At 40.2% G+C, this 15376-nt stretch overlaps 1 protein-coding gene across 1 annotated transcript; it reads right to left on the reverse strand.

Annotated features, from left to right (window-relative positions):
• Positions 1-10602: 10602 nt before the first annotated feature.
• Positions 10603-14976, reverse strand: ptgs2b (prostaglandin-endoperoxide synthase 2b). The gene is made up of 10 exons (XM_061684665.1): positions 14800-14976; positions 14583-14699; positions 14352-14495; positions 14117-14260; positions 13521-13702; positions 13364-13447; positions 13032-13278; positions 12455-12741; positions 12211-12358; positions 10603-11451 (listed from the first exon to the last, which is right to left on the reverse strand). The coding sequence occupies exons 1-10, from the start codon at positions 14858-14860 to the stop codon at positions 11039-11041; spliced, it is 1827 nt and encodes a 608-aa protein (XP_061540649.1). The 5' UTR covers positions 14861-14976; the 3' UTR covers positions 10603-11038.
• Between the last annotated feature and the right edge of the window lie 400 nt (positions 14977-15376).

Here is a 15376-nt window from a genome sequence, read left to right on the forward strand (position 1 = left end):
ACCTCGCTCCTCAGAACTGTGAGGCAGACGCTCTAATCAGTCGTCCACCGTGCTGCCCATTCAGAAACCCATTTTATTTATTGCCTGTTCCTCCACCAAATGTATTACTTATTAATCAAGATTATTTTAAATGTAAAATGTCTATATTGTGAAAAAAGCCTTTAGAGTTTGGACTCCAGTATGCATGATCCAAGATGCTGATGATAAAAACGTTATGACAGGATTGTTTGAATTTCCTTGCACAGAATGTGATGACCAGTTTCACTGACTCCACAAAGTCCCTTCATACACTCTGCTTTCAAGTGTTTTTCGCACAGAAGAGGAAGGGAGTGTGAGTTCACAATTGTAACCCATTCATAAATATTGTTCAACCAAAAGTAAAATTACTTTGAGGGCCTCTCTTGACTGCTTGAATTTACAGGGAGTATGTGTTTTCTGCCATTGTATTCAAGCAGTCCACTGGGAGGAGCTACAGGAACACACAAAAAAACCAAACTATAGTAGAGGATTACACTCATGCATGAAGTGACCAGCATGTCTACATGGGAGCCATAATGGGCAGAAATGTGATGACCTGACGACTGTCAGGGGCCTCAGAAAAAAATATTTTTAATTTGGGGCACTGGAGTGGTGGGGCCCAAAGAGCTTTTGTTTTTTGTTTTTTTCCCACAGGGCCCCAAATCCCTGGCGGCGTCCTTGCATGTCTTTAAGAAATAAAAACGTGAAACTATATTATCACACAAAGTATCGATAACTGAGGTATACATTGTTTAAATAGGGGTGAAATTAATAGTAATAACATGAATGGATAAATAATTACATGAATAAAGAAAGAAAGAGGCGGCACGGTTAGAGCGTCTGCCTCACAGTTCTGAGGACCAGGGTTCAATCCCCGGCCCCGCCTGTGTGGAGTTTGCATCTTCTCCCCGTGCCTGCGTGGGTTTTCTCCGGGCACTCCGGTTTCCTCCCACATCCCAAAAGCATGCATGGTAGGTTAATTGACAACTCTGAATTCCCCGTAGGTGTGGATGTGAGTGGGAATGGTTCTTTGTTTATATGTGCCTTGCGATTGGCTGGCAACCAGTTCAGGGTGTACCCCGCCTCCTGCCCGATGATAGTTGGGATAGGCTCCAGCATGCCCCCGACCCTAGTGAGGAGAAACGGCTCAGAAAATAGTGCATTTTCAACCACATTTTGTAAAATTTGAATTCCCTCAATTTTTGATTTTAGGTAGCTGTTTTAAGTCATGTGTTATGGGAGACAGAAAAATGTCCAGAAAGCTAAAACTAAAACTGTATAACACAGTCATACGACCATTTGAAGACTGTAATTGGATTATACTAAAAAAAATATATATATATATATATATATATTATATGCATTGTATTACTCTGACTATGAATGCCAATATATGCAAATAATACAGTACTACCAGAATAAAACAAACTTTGCCGAACCATAACAGAAAATTTAGTCTTCAGTGATCTTTTTTTTTTTTTTTTTCTTTTTCTCAAAGTAAGTTCTAGTGCTTGGCCCCAGACTAACGTGAAAAACTTGTCCCAACTGGAAGATTCGTTTGTATGTACGTGTTTATCATGATCAGTATTTCAAGTTGGAAATAGTCTTCACTTGAAACCAATCGTCCTCTCCCACATGAACTTCCTGCTAAGGGTTCACTGTGTACTTCACTTCCTCTTCAGTCACACTGTTTGTTAGAGCCAGCCTCTGGACATACATGTGTGTGTTTGCCTGTAGTCTCCATTGAATATCATGACTCACTTCTACAACCACTGAGGATTTCTTACATTCATCATTTTTTATTGTTAAGGGAATTGCTGACATTGCAGAGTCACACTAGTGAATGGTGGCCGAATGTTCCTCCACAAATTACATCAAATTAACAAATGCACCAGTTAATTTGATGACATCCATATCTTTCCACAGAGCTGTTTTCATTTCCCTTGACCCTGTTCAAGGAGGAAGTAGACATAGCAAAACAATAGTTCGAGCTAGTAAATCCGAGTGATACATTCTGGACAATAATTAACAGACTGTACATTTTTTTCAGTGGTTTGAAACATGAACTTGTTTCCTCCTCACAAAGTAGAATTTGGGAAAATTCTATGCATTTATTATTAGTCAAACTACATTACCAAGAAGTTCAATTGATACATTTACATATAACCAAGCGAATGGTAACACGGAAGTGAAATGTTTTAGTAATCACGGCAAAATGTTTTAAAACTATTAATCTATTACTATACAGTGATCTGCTGTTGAAAATAGTCACAAGAGCAACAGATGACTAAATGATCCTTTGCTTATAAAAGTCTCCACTTCAGTAAACTGTTTATGTTTCTTGTTTGGGTAAAGTTTGCTATTAACAGAACTGGCCTGCTGTTTTAAACAAATGTATTTAAGACATGTTGGCAGTGTGACTGAGTGAACTGTTTTTTAAATAAGAAATGTTAAAATAGTTATCTGACAAGCATTACAATCAAGCATTACAAGCGCTCTCATATTACGACATTAACACACACCCCATTAGTATTAGATAACGGACAGACAACAGAGTTTTGCGGGGATGATATTTTTTTTACCTGTCCCCTGACATGTTGTGGCAACACAGCACAGGATGTCATGGAAACATTTGGCCAGGTAAGGCTTGGCGAAGGCTTCAGGCGATGTACACGTGATAGTCAATATCCAAGTTACTTAGTAAAACACTACCCTAGTTGTTACTGTCCACACAATATCCATGAAATAATGAAACAATGTAATTAATGGAATTTGACTTGTGGATTTACTGTTGAAAGGGAGGCGACTAAATGGGACAGGAGAATTGTGAGGTGTTTTACTCACCGACAGACAAACTACTGGCAGTTAGGAAACTACAGTTGCTTGTTTACTTTCAAAGTCAATTTGTAGCAAATGTGATGTCATGGACGCTGTTATTGTGACATCTACGATCTCAATATCCTCATATTGGTCAATGGAGACTTCAGTATTGCTCCTCTCTCATCTCGTTACAGCTTCGAACAACGTGCAAGGGAAACCCCCCCCCCCAAAAAAAACTCTTCAACTCCTGTATGCAAAGGCAAAAGATTTCCTCTAACCTGCCTTCAAAAGAAATGTATGAAAATTAAATTTCATGAATGTAAATGGTGCTGCTGAAGATTTACACATCACAGATGAATCCGCTGACATCAAAGTTACATGCTGACTGAAGTCTTAAATTAAGCATGGCCTTGCTGGACAGACAATAGTCACTAGGAATAGTTGAAGCAGCCCTGCCAATTTCAGGATGCCTGTTCATAGACTCTCCCATCATCTATGTAAAAAAAGGGAACTTTACAGACTGATTACTGCAGCTACCATTTTATAATACTGTAAGCACAAATACCTGAAAAGTACTAACCAGCTTCCTTTAAAGTTTAAAGTCGATACTTACATCTTTATTCATATACATATTTATGTACAATACCATGTTTCAGCTGCAGTTCTTTTTTAAACTGTTGTGTAAATTAAGTCGAGATGAGTTACCTTATCTTGCCATCAAATATAGGCATAACTTTAAGTATACAGTCAGTCACTTTGATAAGTATAACAGTGTTTCGAAAGCGATGTACTATATGCAAGTGGAATGCAGACAGTCAATGGTGGGAGAGGTAAGCAAATAGATATGACAGCTATTCAAGGTGTGTCAAGGTGAAAGCCCGGAGTCACCCGAGATTACTAACGTGGGAATACGAGGGAGACACCAAATCAAATCGCTGACATTCTCAAGTCATTTGTGAAACTTTCATAGTTTCAAGAAAGCGGAACAACAAATTATAGGGGCTATTACTGGAAGACTTCAATTTACAAAGTCATGTACATTTTACTTTAATAGCACCAAAACCCTTAAGAGCAAGCACTATGGCGAGGAAACCCCATCCCTATAACCCCCCCGGAAACCCCAGGAAACTCCATCCCTAGAAACCTTGAACAGAGCCAAGACTCATTGTTCAGTACATTAAGGTGATCTCATAATCTCTGCCTGACTTTCAGAGAGTCCGTTATCAGTGTTCAGTTGGATAACCAGACGATCATTTCCTTGTCTCTTAACGTCTCTGGTATGTGGTGTCATCCACTTTGCGCTTCTTTAGGTCCTCACTTGGCATCTGTCACGTGAGTTTCAAAGGTGAGTAAGTGTGTGTGGATGGTACGATTGGATTGTCATCCATGTGCGTGGAGGAGAAGCTTCACAGCTGTTTTGTGTTTTTATTTTGTTGCTGTGTCACCCAGTGATAACGTGTGATGGAGAGGGAAGATGCCATCAATGTAACCTTAAAAGGTTGCTATTTATCCAGTTGGCAAATGGGTGCCAAACCATCTTCCGTCCAGCAAGTCAGAGAACGCCAGATACAGATTTGTTAAAACTCTTCAAACACCTGCAACAGAACTGCAACAGGGATTGTTGGCCGGTTAGCCCCGTCAGTGACCTCGTCCCTCATAAAGGTTTTTGTGGGTGAAGAGATATTTTCAGTTCTTGGGTCAGTGCCCTAATATTTTTCTCTTTATTAATCCAGAAATAAATTGATGATTCAGAGGAGGGGTCTTCTATACCTTCCACAGTTATAGGACATACTTTAAATCTGTGTTGACTTTCGAGGTCGTGCTTTTCCACAAAGATTACTTACAGATGAGACACACCAATAAATCATTTTGATCTGTATTATCTCCTGGTAGCTCCTCACAGTCACCGCGGCCATATGTTCACCCACAAAACATGAAAAAAAGTGGTTTGTATGAATACTCAAGTGAAACCGCTAAGATTTATGACACACACACAGATCACAGACAATGACATCTTTCCCCAGGCAGTGTGAATGCTGCCAGAGGCTTCACATAGAAACCTGACAAACACACACACACACACAGACACACACAATAGGGAAAATGCCACATGGTATCATGTTATAGTTTCTACAGACTGAGTTTTTGCAATCAGAAATACACATATCAATTTGACTAAGAATACTGCTGAGTAGAATGATGGATCAGTTAGTACATATACTGTTAGTATCATAGAACAGTGTGACTCAAACGCTTTCAGAAAAAGAGCAGTGACCTGAAAACCACCTACAGTACTGTCCAAAACCTAAAAACAATTGACCTCTCTATTATTCCTGACAGTGGTCCGTCGAAGTAGGTTGATTGAAAGACTCTAAATTGCCCATAGGTGTGAATGTGAGTGTGAATCGTTGTTTGTTTGTATGTGCAATGCGATTGGCTGGCGACCAGTTCAGGGTGTACCCCGCCACTCGCCCGAAGATAGCTGGGATAGGCTCCAGCACGCCTGCGACCCTAGTGAGGAGAAGCGGAACGGAAGATGAATGAATGAATGAATGGTCCGTCGGAACAGTCATGGTTTGGCCATGGCAGTTAGACAATTTGGACATTTAACCTAAATTCCCAATAAGGTCTTAAAGGTAGAAAAAGACTCCTGAACACAATCTGTAATCATTTTTTAAAAAAAAAAACATTGTCTTATCTTTATGATTCATCAGTGTACATCAACTATGCTGAAATTATCTAAGGCATCAATTATTTTAAAGTTTGAGGCGGTCTGAAGTGAAATGCCAAAATGAATCAACTCACTCACAGTGATATAGAGCAATGGTGGTGACATGGTCTAACGTTAAATATTTTTAATTGAGTCATTCCGGTCTCCATGTAATGAAGCAAAAATAGTGTTCCAGGATGTGGTGCAATACTGGTTGAGGGGTAGATTGGTCATCTTGCATCTCTTCAGTCCAGTCAAAGTGACCAGTTACTCCTCATTCTGTGTCATCTTTGTAAATTTCCCCACTGTACAACTGTAAGGGATTGCCATTTCGATGTTCTTTGCTATCCAAGATCCAGGGAAGCATTATATGGATGACCTTGGAATGATTTGGTTTATTTGATGATTTGACATAAATCACTAGCTTGATCAACAAACAGGAGATAAAATGTAGGTATCACACAACGTGGATAGGTCAGTGCTAGCGCTTCAAGTGTGCCTGGCAGCTCGCATCATCACACGACTGATTCAAGCCCGCACCTGCAAGGCGTCACGTAACTCCCTTTCTGGCTAACTCCGTCCATGCCTGATATGGGTTCAGAGTTATCCTGATTACACTCACACAAAGCGAGATGCGTTTCTCTAGCCTGCTCTCCTAGACCAGAACCTGAGCATGCCACACACTGCTGCGTAATGGAATAATAACACTCCTCGGGCAAGTGACAGTCTGGAAACTGAACAATGTGCACACACAATTAGGTCATTTTCATGCCGTGATGGAGCAAGTATTTGTGAAAGGGAATCCTACGCCTGGTCCTTTGGAGGACAAAGACCAGCAAACGGAGGAGGCAAGGCAGTTCAAATGACAACTGATGCACATGACTTGATTAATGTAATTTCCCAGGGCTTCTGTGTAGTTTTGTTTTTTCTTCCAACTAATAGCCCAGAGTGAACAGGAAAAAGTAAAAGTGTTGTTTGTGTTTATGGGAAAATATGGCCATTATTGTTTGTGTTTAAAGGGGATGATTGTCTGTGGCTTGACTCACAATTTTGTGCCGACAGTCACGTCAACATTGTTTGATTTGGAGTGCGACCCAGGAAAAATAATTGTGTTATGTTGCCAACCTCTGTTGCTGACAAATGATTTCCTCTCATCGTTGAATTTGGATTGGTTGCCATTTCCTCACACCTCATGTACAGTAAAAAGGATGATCAGCTTTCCTGGCAAAACATTTGTCAAAACATGGACATTTTCGGGAATGTTCATGAAGCCTTAAAACAAACATGTATGTGGTTTCTTGAACCATAGATCATAGAAACTTCTACTTGTCTCAAAGTAGGAGCAGTCCGTACAACATTGTAAACCCAGATTGTATTGAACTCAAACAGACGGGTATATATAATTTAAATTGATCTAATTTGTTGAGAATACTTGTTTATTCTGATTAAACTGAACTTTTCCATGTGCTTTATTATTGGATTTGTGTTTTTAAGTCAAATCAATAGTTTTTACTCAAACCAACTGATTTTGTATTTCTAATTTGCCAATATTGTGAAATTTGGGTACATTTGACTTTTTCACTGCTTGTGTTTGAGCTCAAACGATGCAGGTACATTGGTCCGCCAAAAATCTAGTTTAAGCCAGTTTTGGCAGAGTGGCATCGATCGATGAGATCAGATTTTGAACTCTCTGAGACAAAGTTCAATGTTATACATTCCTGTAAATTCTATAGTTTTTTACCACATACTTTACAGTGAAATACTTTAAAGTGATAATACAGTAATTAACTACAGTTTCCACTGCACCACTGCACATTTTGGCTGGGAGCCATTTTGGTCAGTTCTGCTCATTAGTAAGTGAAGGTGAGATTAAGCGTCATCTGGTGATTTATCAACTGCATTACATACAAGTGTGTAATTCCCTGAGATTGCTCAATTTTGCCTACTTCTGCAAACCAAAATGCTTTCCCTTTTTCTTGTGTGATTCATCAGCACCACAATATATAAAAACATTGATTTGTGTGAATGATAGTCTGTTTTCTGAGTGCTCTGCAACTGTCTGGTGGCCAATGCAGGTTTCAGGGTCGAATTTGCCTGTCCCCCATAGACAGCTGGGATAGGCTCCAAGTCACCTGCAACGCTGAACAATATAAGTGGTAGAAGATAGATGGATGGTCTGGAGCACTCAGGTGTAATGCAAAAGCCAAGGAGCCAAGACCACAGATGATCAGCAACAATCTTAGAGAAGCAAATACACAGTACATGCCAATTAGTATAGCAATTCAGAGACCAGCCTTCCAAGAATTATTGATGAGTGGAAAACACTGGCAGTATTTGGAACTACTCAATAATAATAATAATAATAATAATACTCAAGATATAGTAAAAACAACAACAACAAAGAGTTAGACTTTCAAGACTTACATTTTCACGCTGATGATAGTACAAATAGAAAAATATTACACAGCAATGGCTTGTTTGGACGGGACAAAGTCTCGTCCTCTCTTCTTCCTAAAATAGCATGGCCTAGCTGTCCTATTATAGAGAGCTTTGAACGGACAATGCAGAGATGTGTGGTCATGGTTCGTGCCGGGTGCCACCTTGGGCGAAAACCAAACATCAGCCCCAACACCTCATAGCAATGATCAAGCACGTACTGTGGCAAAGAATTTTGCTTGGTTTTGAAAGCGCAGGATCTTGGCATCTTGCTGTCTAACCTCTACAATTTTCCTGAAATTGTGTCATGCAATAGGAAAATGAGCCCAAGCACCTCAACAAATCTACAATGAATGGGTGAAGATGAAATGAATCAAATACTAGACCTCAACTAGGGTTGGGCATTGTTAACAACCTCACGATTTGATTTCGATTCTTTAGGTTGCAATTGAATTGGATTCAATATTGATTTAAATGCTCCAATATCGATTTTGTAAAAAGTAGATTTACACAAATATTTATGAGTACATTTTGACATTTTGAAATATTTATTTGTAATGCCATGTAAACATATGCCGTATGTCACATAACATTTTTAAAGCAATAAAACATCTGAAAATAAAAATGTGTACATAACTTATTTGTGCACATGGAGTACAAAAGTCAAAAACATGACAGTTGTGTATAAACACTGAAAGGGTAAAGTGCATGTAAACTTTAATAATGTTACTGCCTCTTGGAAATCGTAATGAAAATAAAAAATGTGCACAATAATTGCTTATTTGCAAGTATGGAGTATAAAGGTAAACACGGGAAGACAGCTCTCCATTGAAAAAGTACAACCCCAATTCCAATGAAGTTGGGACGTTGTGTTAAAGTGTCAAAATCTGATCTCATCTCACTCTACCAAAACTGGCTTAAACTAGATTTGTGGTGGACCAATGTACCTGCAACATTTGAGCTCAAACACATTATTACAATAAGATAAGCAGTGAAGAAGTCAAATTTACCCAAATTGGGTAACTTACATGGGTAACTTAACTTACACTATCTGTGAAGGCACCATTAATGCTAAAAGGTACATACAGGTTTTGGAGAAACTTATGCTGCCATCCAAGCAACGCCTTTTTCATGGAAGCCCCTGTCCTATTTCAGCAAGACAATGCCAAACCACATTCTGCATGTGTTACAACGGCGTGGCTTTGTAGTAAAAGAGTGCGGGTACTAGACTGGCCTGCCTGCATTCCAGATCTGTCTCCCATTGAAAATGTGCAACAACGGAGACCCCAGACTGTTGAACAGCTGAAGCAGTACATAAAGCAAGAATGGGAAAGAATTCCACCTACAAAGCTTCAACAATTAGTACCTTCAGTTCCCAACCATTTATTGAATGTTGTTAAAAGAAAAGGTGATGTAACACAACCTGTCCCATCTTTTTTGGAAGGTGTTGCAGCCATAAAATTCTAAGTAAATGATTATTTGCTAAAAACAATAAAGTTTATCAGTTTGATTTTTATTTTTTAATTTTATTCAATTAAATATAGGTTGAACATGATTTGCGAATCATTGTATTCTGTTATTATTTATGTTTAACACAACGTCCCAACTTCATTGGAACTGGGGTTGTAGTTTTGGCCCTCCGTATTCCACATATATTGATGTCTGATAATTAATGTTAACATACCATGTGTGCGGCATTGTGACAATTGCTGGTACTTTCTCTGTCAAACCCCATTCATTTATTGCCTCTGTCAACAAGGTCAATATATTGCTCCCTGTGTCGAATCTGTTGTAGGGCTCTAGTCTACAGAACAATTCAAACTAATTCCCACTTGTCAGAAATGAAATTAAGTGAGTTACATACATGCCAACGTACGGGTCAGTCGCCCTTTATACAGACTTAAACGATTCCAAAGCCGATGTCTCAACCCTGTGTTCAGCTTCAGGACGGCGACTTCTGACAGTGTTTTCATGTTGGTGTTTTGTGTATTGTGGTTCGAGTGTCTTTTGTCCATTTTCTGTGTTCCGAATTTACAGAGGTATCCAAAATGACACCAAACGTCAGATTTAAAAGTAGAGTACTTTAAAAAGTAGTACTTTACGCTGCTGCTGCCACGACTGCTTGGGTCGCCATTTTGTCGTTGTTTGGTTGAGTGCGTCTTCCGTCCGTAATACGCAAAAACACAGAGCGGCTTTCAGTGGTCAGGAGGTGAATCGATTCAGAGGATTTGCTGAATTGATATTGTATTGAGGTGGGGAAGTATTGCAATGCATTGATGAATTGATATTTTTACACACCCCTAACCTCAACCCAATTCAAATGCTGCGGCGATGCCTTTAAAAAGAGAAATGTGCATTGTGAACTGAAGCAACATTATCGAGAGGAGTGGACCAAAACTCTGTCGGCTGTTCCACAAGCTATTGTGTCTCCTACTGTATTCAGTCATAAAACTCCAGTAACACAACACAAATACTTGCACACACGCAGATACATTTTAATCCCCCCATGAATTATTGCTAATTGTCCTTGGGTCCCTTGAAATGGGGATCTATAAATCAAAGTCATTCTTATGAATTATATTAAATTCAGATCAAAATGACAAACATATGGCCATGTGTATGTCAGAAATATAATTTATTCATCCGAAATACTTATTACAATCATGTGAGCCACTGTGAATATTACCATTAGTGCCCCTATTTTACTGTCTCCAGTAGTATTCCAGATCTTAAGAAGTAACATTTATTGTGTTACAGTAAAACAGAAGAAAACGCATAATCACAAGTGGAAGACAAGCAGCACTCTGTCTAAAGACACGGCAACAACAAAACTTACACTGTGATTGAATCGTAAACTAGCTTTCAAGTATCAGGTTGCAGTCACTGAGGTCTTTCATTTTACAATAACTTATACATTCTCCTTTAATAAATAAACACAGCCATAGAAGTATCTAAAATTACATACAAAAGTCTGCTTACGTAGAATTTCTATCATAAATAGAATAAATAATAACAAATAAATAAATAAATAGTTCAAATGAATCCAAAACCCCATTAGAGCTCAGTAGTCCTTTCTTTCAAAATGACTGTAGGGTTGATGTCACCACTGCGTGAGGGGGACGTGCTTGAGTTAATGACGACGGAGCCTGTATCTTCGATGTCAGGCACGCGAAATGATGCCACTGGACAGGGTCCCCGCACATTATCGCACACAAGCTTCTGCAGAGATGCTGTATTGACAATGTCGAATCCAACGCTTCCTCCAAAGGTGCTGGGCTTCCAGTATTCTGGAGAGCAGATGGGGTTGCCCATCAAGCCCTTGAGTGAGAAAGGGGCCCCCATCTCCACCATGGTCTCCCCAAAGATGGCATCGGGTCTGGGTTTTTCCACAAGTAGGCCTGGGTAGAGCTCCACAGCGTCGACATCTCCGTACATGTCTTCTAGCACAGCTGCCATTTCTTTTTCCCCTGAAGGAGGAGGAAGGAGGAAATGAGTGAGTTTGTAGATTTTCATCAATCTGGTTTATCTAGGAATATCTGCCTTATTCTTAGACTGGATACCTATATTTATAAAAGGGAGGGATACACCGAGGTAGCAAGGGGTGACATGCGGTTAGCATATCTGACTCAAAGTTCTCTCTGGTTACCTTCCTCCCAGGTTTCAGAAACATGCTTGTTAGGTTAATTGGGGACTCTAAAGTGCCCATAGGTTTGGATCTGAGTGTGAATGGCTGTTTGGCAAAATGTGCCCTGGATTTTACTGGCATCCAAGTCCAAAATTAACTGGGATAGGCCCCACCTCACCTGTGACCCTTGAATAGAATAAGCGGCATCCAAACGGATGGATGAAAGGAGAATACATCTTGCTTTTTCTTTTGTTCCAGTCTTTCTTACAGGTGTCCACACATACTTTGTCTTACTCGTGTACCTTTTTAGTTTTCTTTTTATTCTAAAACTTCCTCTCTGAAGCAAGAAGACTTGTCTTTTTGTTTACATCTTGTTCACTGGCATGAAAATCTGTTTACACTATTCAACATGAGATGGACATCCGACTATAAACTGGTGAAAATACATTCCTAACACTTCAAAGAGGAGGTGAGTCGGTAGTGTTTTCTTGCAGCTGTGCAGCAATCCTGTCACATTTCTTAAGCTTCCTGTTGCTTTTGCAGTAACATATTAGCGTACAACAAACCGTATCAAATGTACTCTTGGAAATGATAACCTCACCTGTCAAATCTTCAAATGACTTGTATGGAGTCATAGAGAATCTTTTCCTGTAGGCGTTCAAAGGCTGGTAACGCATTTGTCTGCTGCCCTCTATGGACTTAATAGCCACATACAGAATCGGTTCTGGGACATTCCGGCCACCAGCAACCTAAAACAATAAAACAGTTACAGAAAAGCTGCTATGCATAAAGTATGACCACTGTTAATCTTCAGGTAATTATTGCAACAACACAAAAAAACATACCTGCCCAGAAATCTGTTTGGTAAACGACTCCACCAGGTTGGCAATGCCATGCTCAGTCACTACAGATGTGTTGAAGACAAACTCTTTATAGTTGTAGTTTTTCTCCTCGATGTGGAAGGAGTCGGGCATCAGTGGGTGCCAGTGGTACAGGGTGTTGAACTCCGATGCAATGCGGTTCTGGTACTGGAAACGCTGGCTGAACAGCAGCTCCGGGTCAAATTTAAGCTTGAAGTTATAGCCACTCAGGTGCTGCACATAGTCCTCAATCACAATCTTGATGGTTTCACCTGTTGGGAAAATAATGGATTCAATTTTATAGAAGTAAACCGGCGTATTGCGATCATGATGATGGGACTCTCTACAGTGAACATTTCCTCTTTGTCAGTTAAAATCTGTTTCACAATGTGAAAGTTAAAACCCCCAATGTATGCAACAGAGTCTGAGGTAGGTGATTAGTCAAATAGAGTGCATAACTTCCACTTTTGAAAACTTCCTAGGGGAATTACATCAACAGTCTCGTGAGTCTTCTTATAACAGCTTAAAAGCGCCATACAACAGTTTTCTCTCATCAACTCACCTATCAGAATGAGCCGCGAGGTCTGAAAGAGTCTTTCGTCATCCCAGTATGGATGGACTTGCTTCAAAACGTCGCACACTCGGTTGTGTTCCCGGAGCCAAATGGTGGCATACATCATGAGACCGGGGACGAGGCCAAAAGCTTCATGGCCCACAGCAAAGCGGTGAGAGTCGAGGACATGAGGGGGGTAGTGCATATCAACGCCCACATCCTTTACTGTTGGAGGGTACATCTCTCCATCCAGCATCTGCATTTATTTATATGTAGGTAAACGTGAGACACTTGTGTAGTCTGAAAGGGACTACAGTGTGACACAACATCGCCACATGTACCTGATGTTTAAGTTTGCCATCTTTCAAGAGCCTCAGTTTGTATTGCCTCTTCAAGCTGTCTCCATAAATGTGATTGAGGTCCACCTGGAAACATATAATATATTAATATAAAGGAAAAATTAAGTACATTAACGACTAAAGAAATTGTTGTCCTTACCCCGTGACCTTTTGCCAGGGTGAAGGCAGGACCCTTCTTCATGTCCGATTTAAAGAACTGGTGTGTAAAGTGCTGAGCGAAGAATGCAAACATGAGGCTGGTGCCCTGTGGATCGGGGATGAACTGCCTCCTCAACAGGAGCTTCTCTGCAAGAAGCTTCATATCGGGGAGCTCCTTTTTACCTGGGTGAACAATTGCAGAATGGGACCGAGTCAGTCAAAGAAGATTTACTCTTCAGTTGATTATGTTGAAGCGTTTTATTGTTATTATAATTTTTAAAAAATTGCACCGTGCTTCAAAAAGGATTATTGAATGAAATGCAGACAATATGACTTTAAATGAGCAACGGCAGCCACACTTGAGCTTTAGTTACAAGTTAAAAGGGGAATCACATCTGTTGAAAGAACCTCACTTGGCCAGTTTTTGTGCGTGTTTTTTTTTTTTTTTTATCCACCCCCACCAAAAGCCTGCCAAGCCAGAAGAATTCTCATTTTACAAGAGTACATCCTCTGATGTAATGAGACTCAAGCACCTCTTGCTGAGTATTCAGGAATCTAAGAAAACAGGTTTCTCTGAGGCAGAGATTCAACACTCACCTACTACTCCCATTGGGGTTGGGCAATCCTGTGCCACCGGGGGGAGCGCCCTCGTATAGTACGAAAGGTTGGAATAGGCTTCCCAGTTTTTGTAATCGTAATCCGCATTGTAGGTTGGGGGGCTGTCAACCATGTGGGAGCGAGCTAGAAAAAAAATGAAAGAAGAATGGCTGTTAGTCTTGCTTTACTACGATACCGTCTCCCGGCTCAGTGCTGATTTCCTCAATAGACTTACATGTCAGCACATATTTCATGATGGCATCTCTGAGAAATGAGATATTGTTGATGATGTTCCAGAAGCCCTTGAAGTGGGTGAGAAGATAGTGGACTGTGTTGGGTGATGGCTTCAGGAGCACTTTTACCCGGGTGAGGAATTCCGCTGTAAAGATCCAAAAGAAAAGTTACTCACTCAACAAATAAAACACATTGATAACGCCAAGAAGATTAGATGTTTCGATGTACTCACGGGTTGTGCAATTTGGACCATAATAGCCAGTCCGTGTGCAGTCACATTCATAAGCGTCAGTTCCGAGGGCTGTGCAAACACCTCTGTTCTGGCATGGCTCTGAGCAGCATAGGTTACCTGAGAAACATCACGAGTGACAGTCATTCATAAAAATCTACGGCCACACTCCAGATGCGTTGGGCATACTTGAAGCCATTCACACAGATAGATCACTTACCTCCCTGGCACACAACACAACCAATAGACAAGACGAAAAGCGTTAAAGTGTATTTGTTCATACTCCAAAGACTTTGCGTGAACTTTTTTTTCTCTCTCTCTCTCTTCTCGGCCGCACTGCTCTCCACCTCCACGCTGTTCTTCCGCTCTGAGTTGAACGTCCCATCCTGCCCACCGCACCACCTTTATATGACTCCTGCCGGGTGACGTCACGTGCCATCACACGTAACTCTCTCACACACACAAACAGAGGTCGAAGTCATACTTTTTACTTACACAAACTCAATCAATTCTTTGGCGTTGAGTCATCTTAACGCGTGTTATATCGCCCCGCCCCCCCTCACTTGTTGAATTTAAGTTTAATCGTGGAGATGAACCACAATAAGAATACATTGTTGCTTTATTATTCCAGACTCGATAAAGACAAACAGGATAAAAACAAGAAGCTACAAACATACAGCCACATCAAGATAATCATAAGAAAATAAATATTTACATATTTTTCTTGTTTCTCAAAATAAATGTAAGATTTTCTTGACAGTTTTTTTTTTTTTTTTTTTCGTGGAGACAACGGATTT

The sequence above is a fragment of the Phycodurus eques genome, chromosome 8 (assembly GCF_024500275.1).
Source record: "Phycodurus eques isolate BA_2022a chromosome 8, UOR_Pequ_1.1, whole genome shotgun sequence".
NCBI classification, from domain to species: domain Eukaryota; kingdom Metazoa; phylum Chordata; class Actinopteri; order Syngnathiformes; family Syngnathidae; genus Phycodurus; species Phycodurus eques.

Excerpts from the sequence above, each read along its gene's own strand:
- ptgs2b (XM_061684665.1), bottom strand. The coding sequence starts at position 14,860 with ATGAACAAATACACTTTAACGCTTTTCGTCTTGTCTATTGGTTGTGTT. Across the intron at positions 13,703-14,116 it reads AACCCCAATGGGAGTAGTAG|GTAAAAAGGAGCTCCCCGAT; the intron begins GTGAGTGTTGAA and ends TTGTTCACCCAG. Across the intron at positions 11,452-12,210 it reads GTCATTTGAAGATTTGACAG|GGGAAAAAGAAATGGCAGCT; the intron begins GTGAGGTTATCA and ends CTCCTCCTTCAG.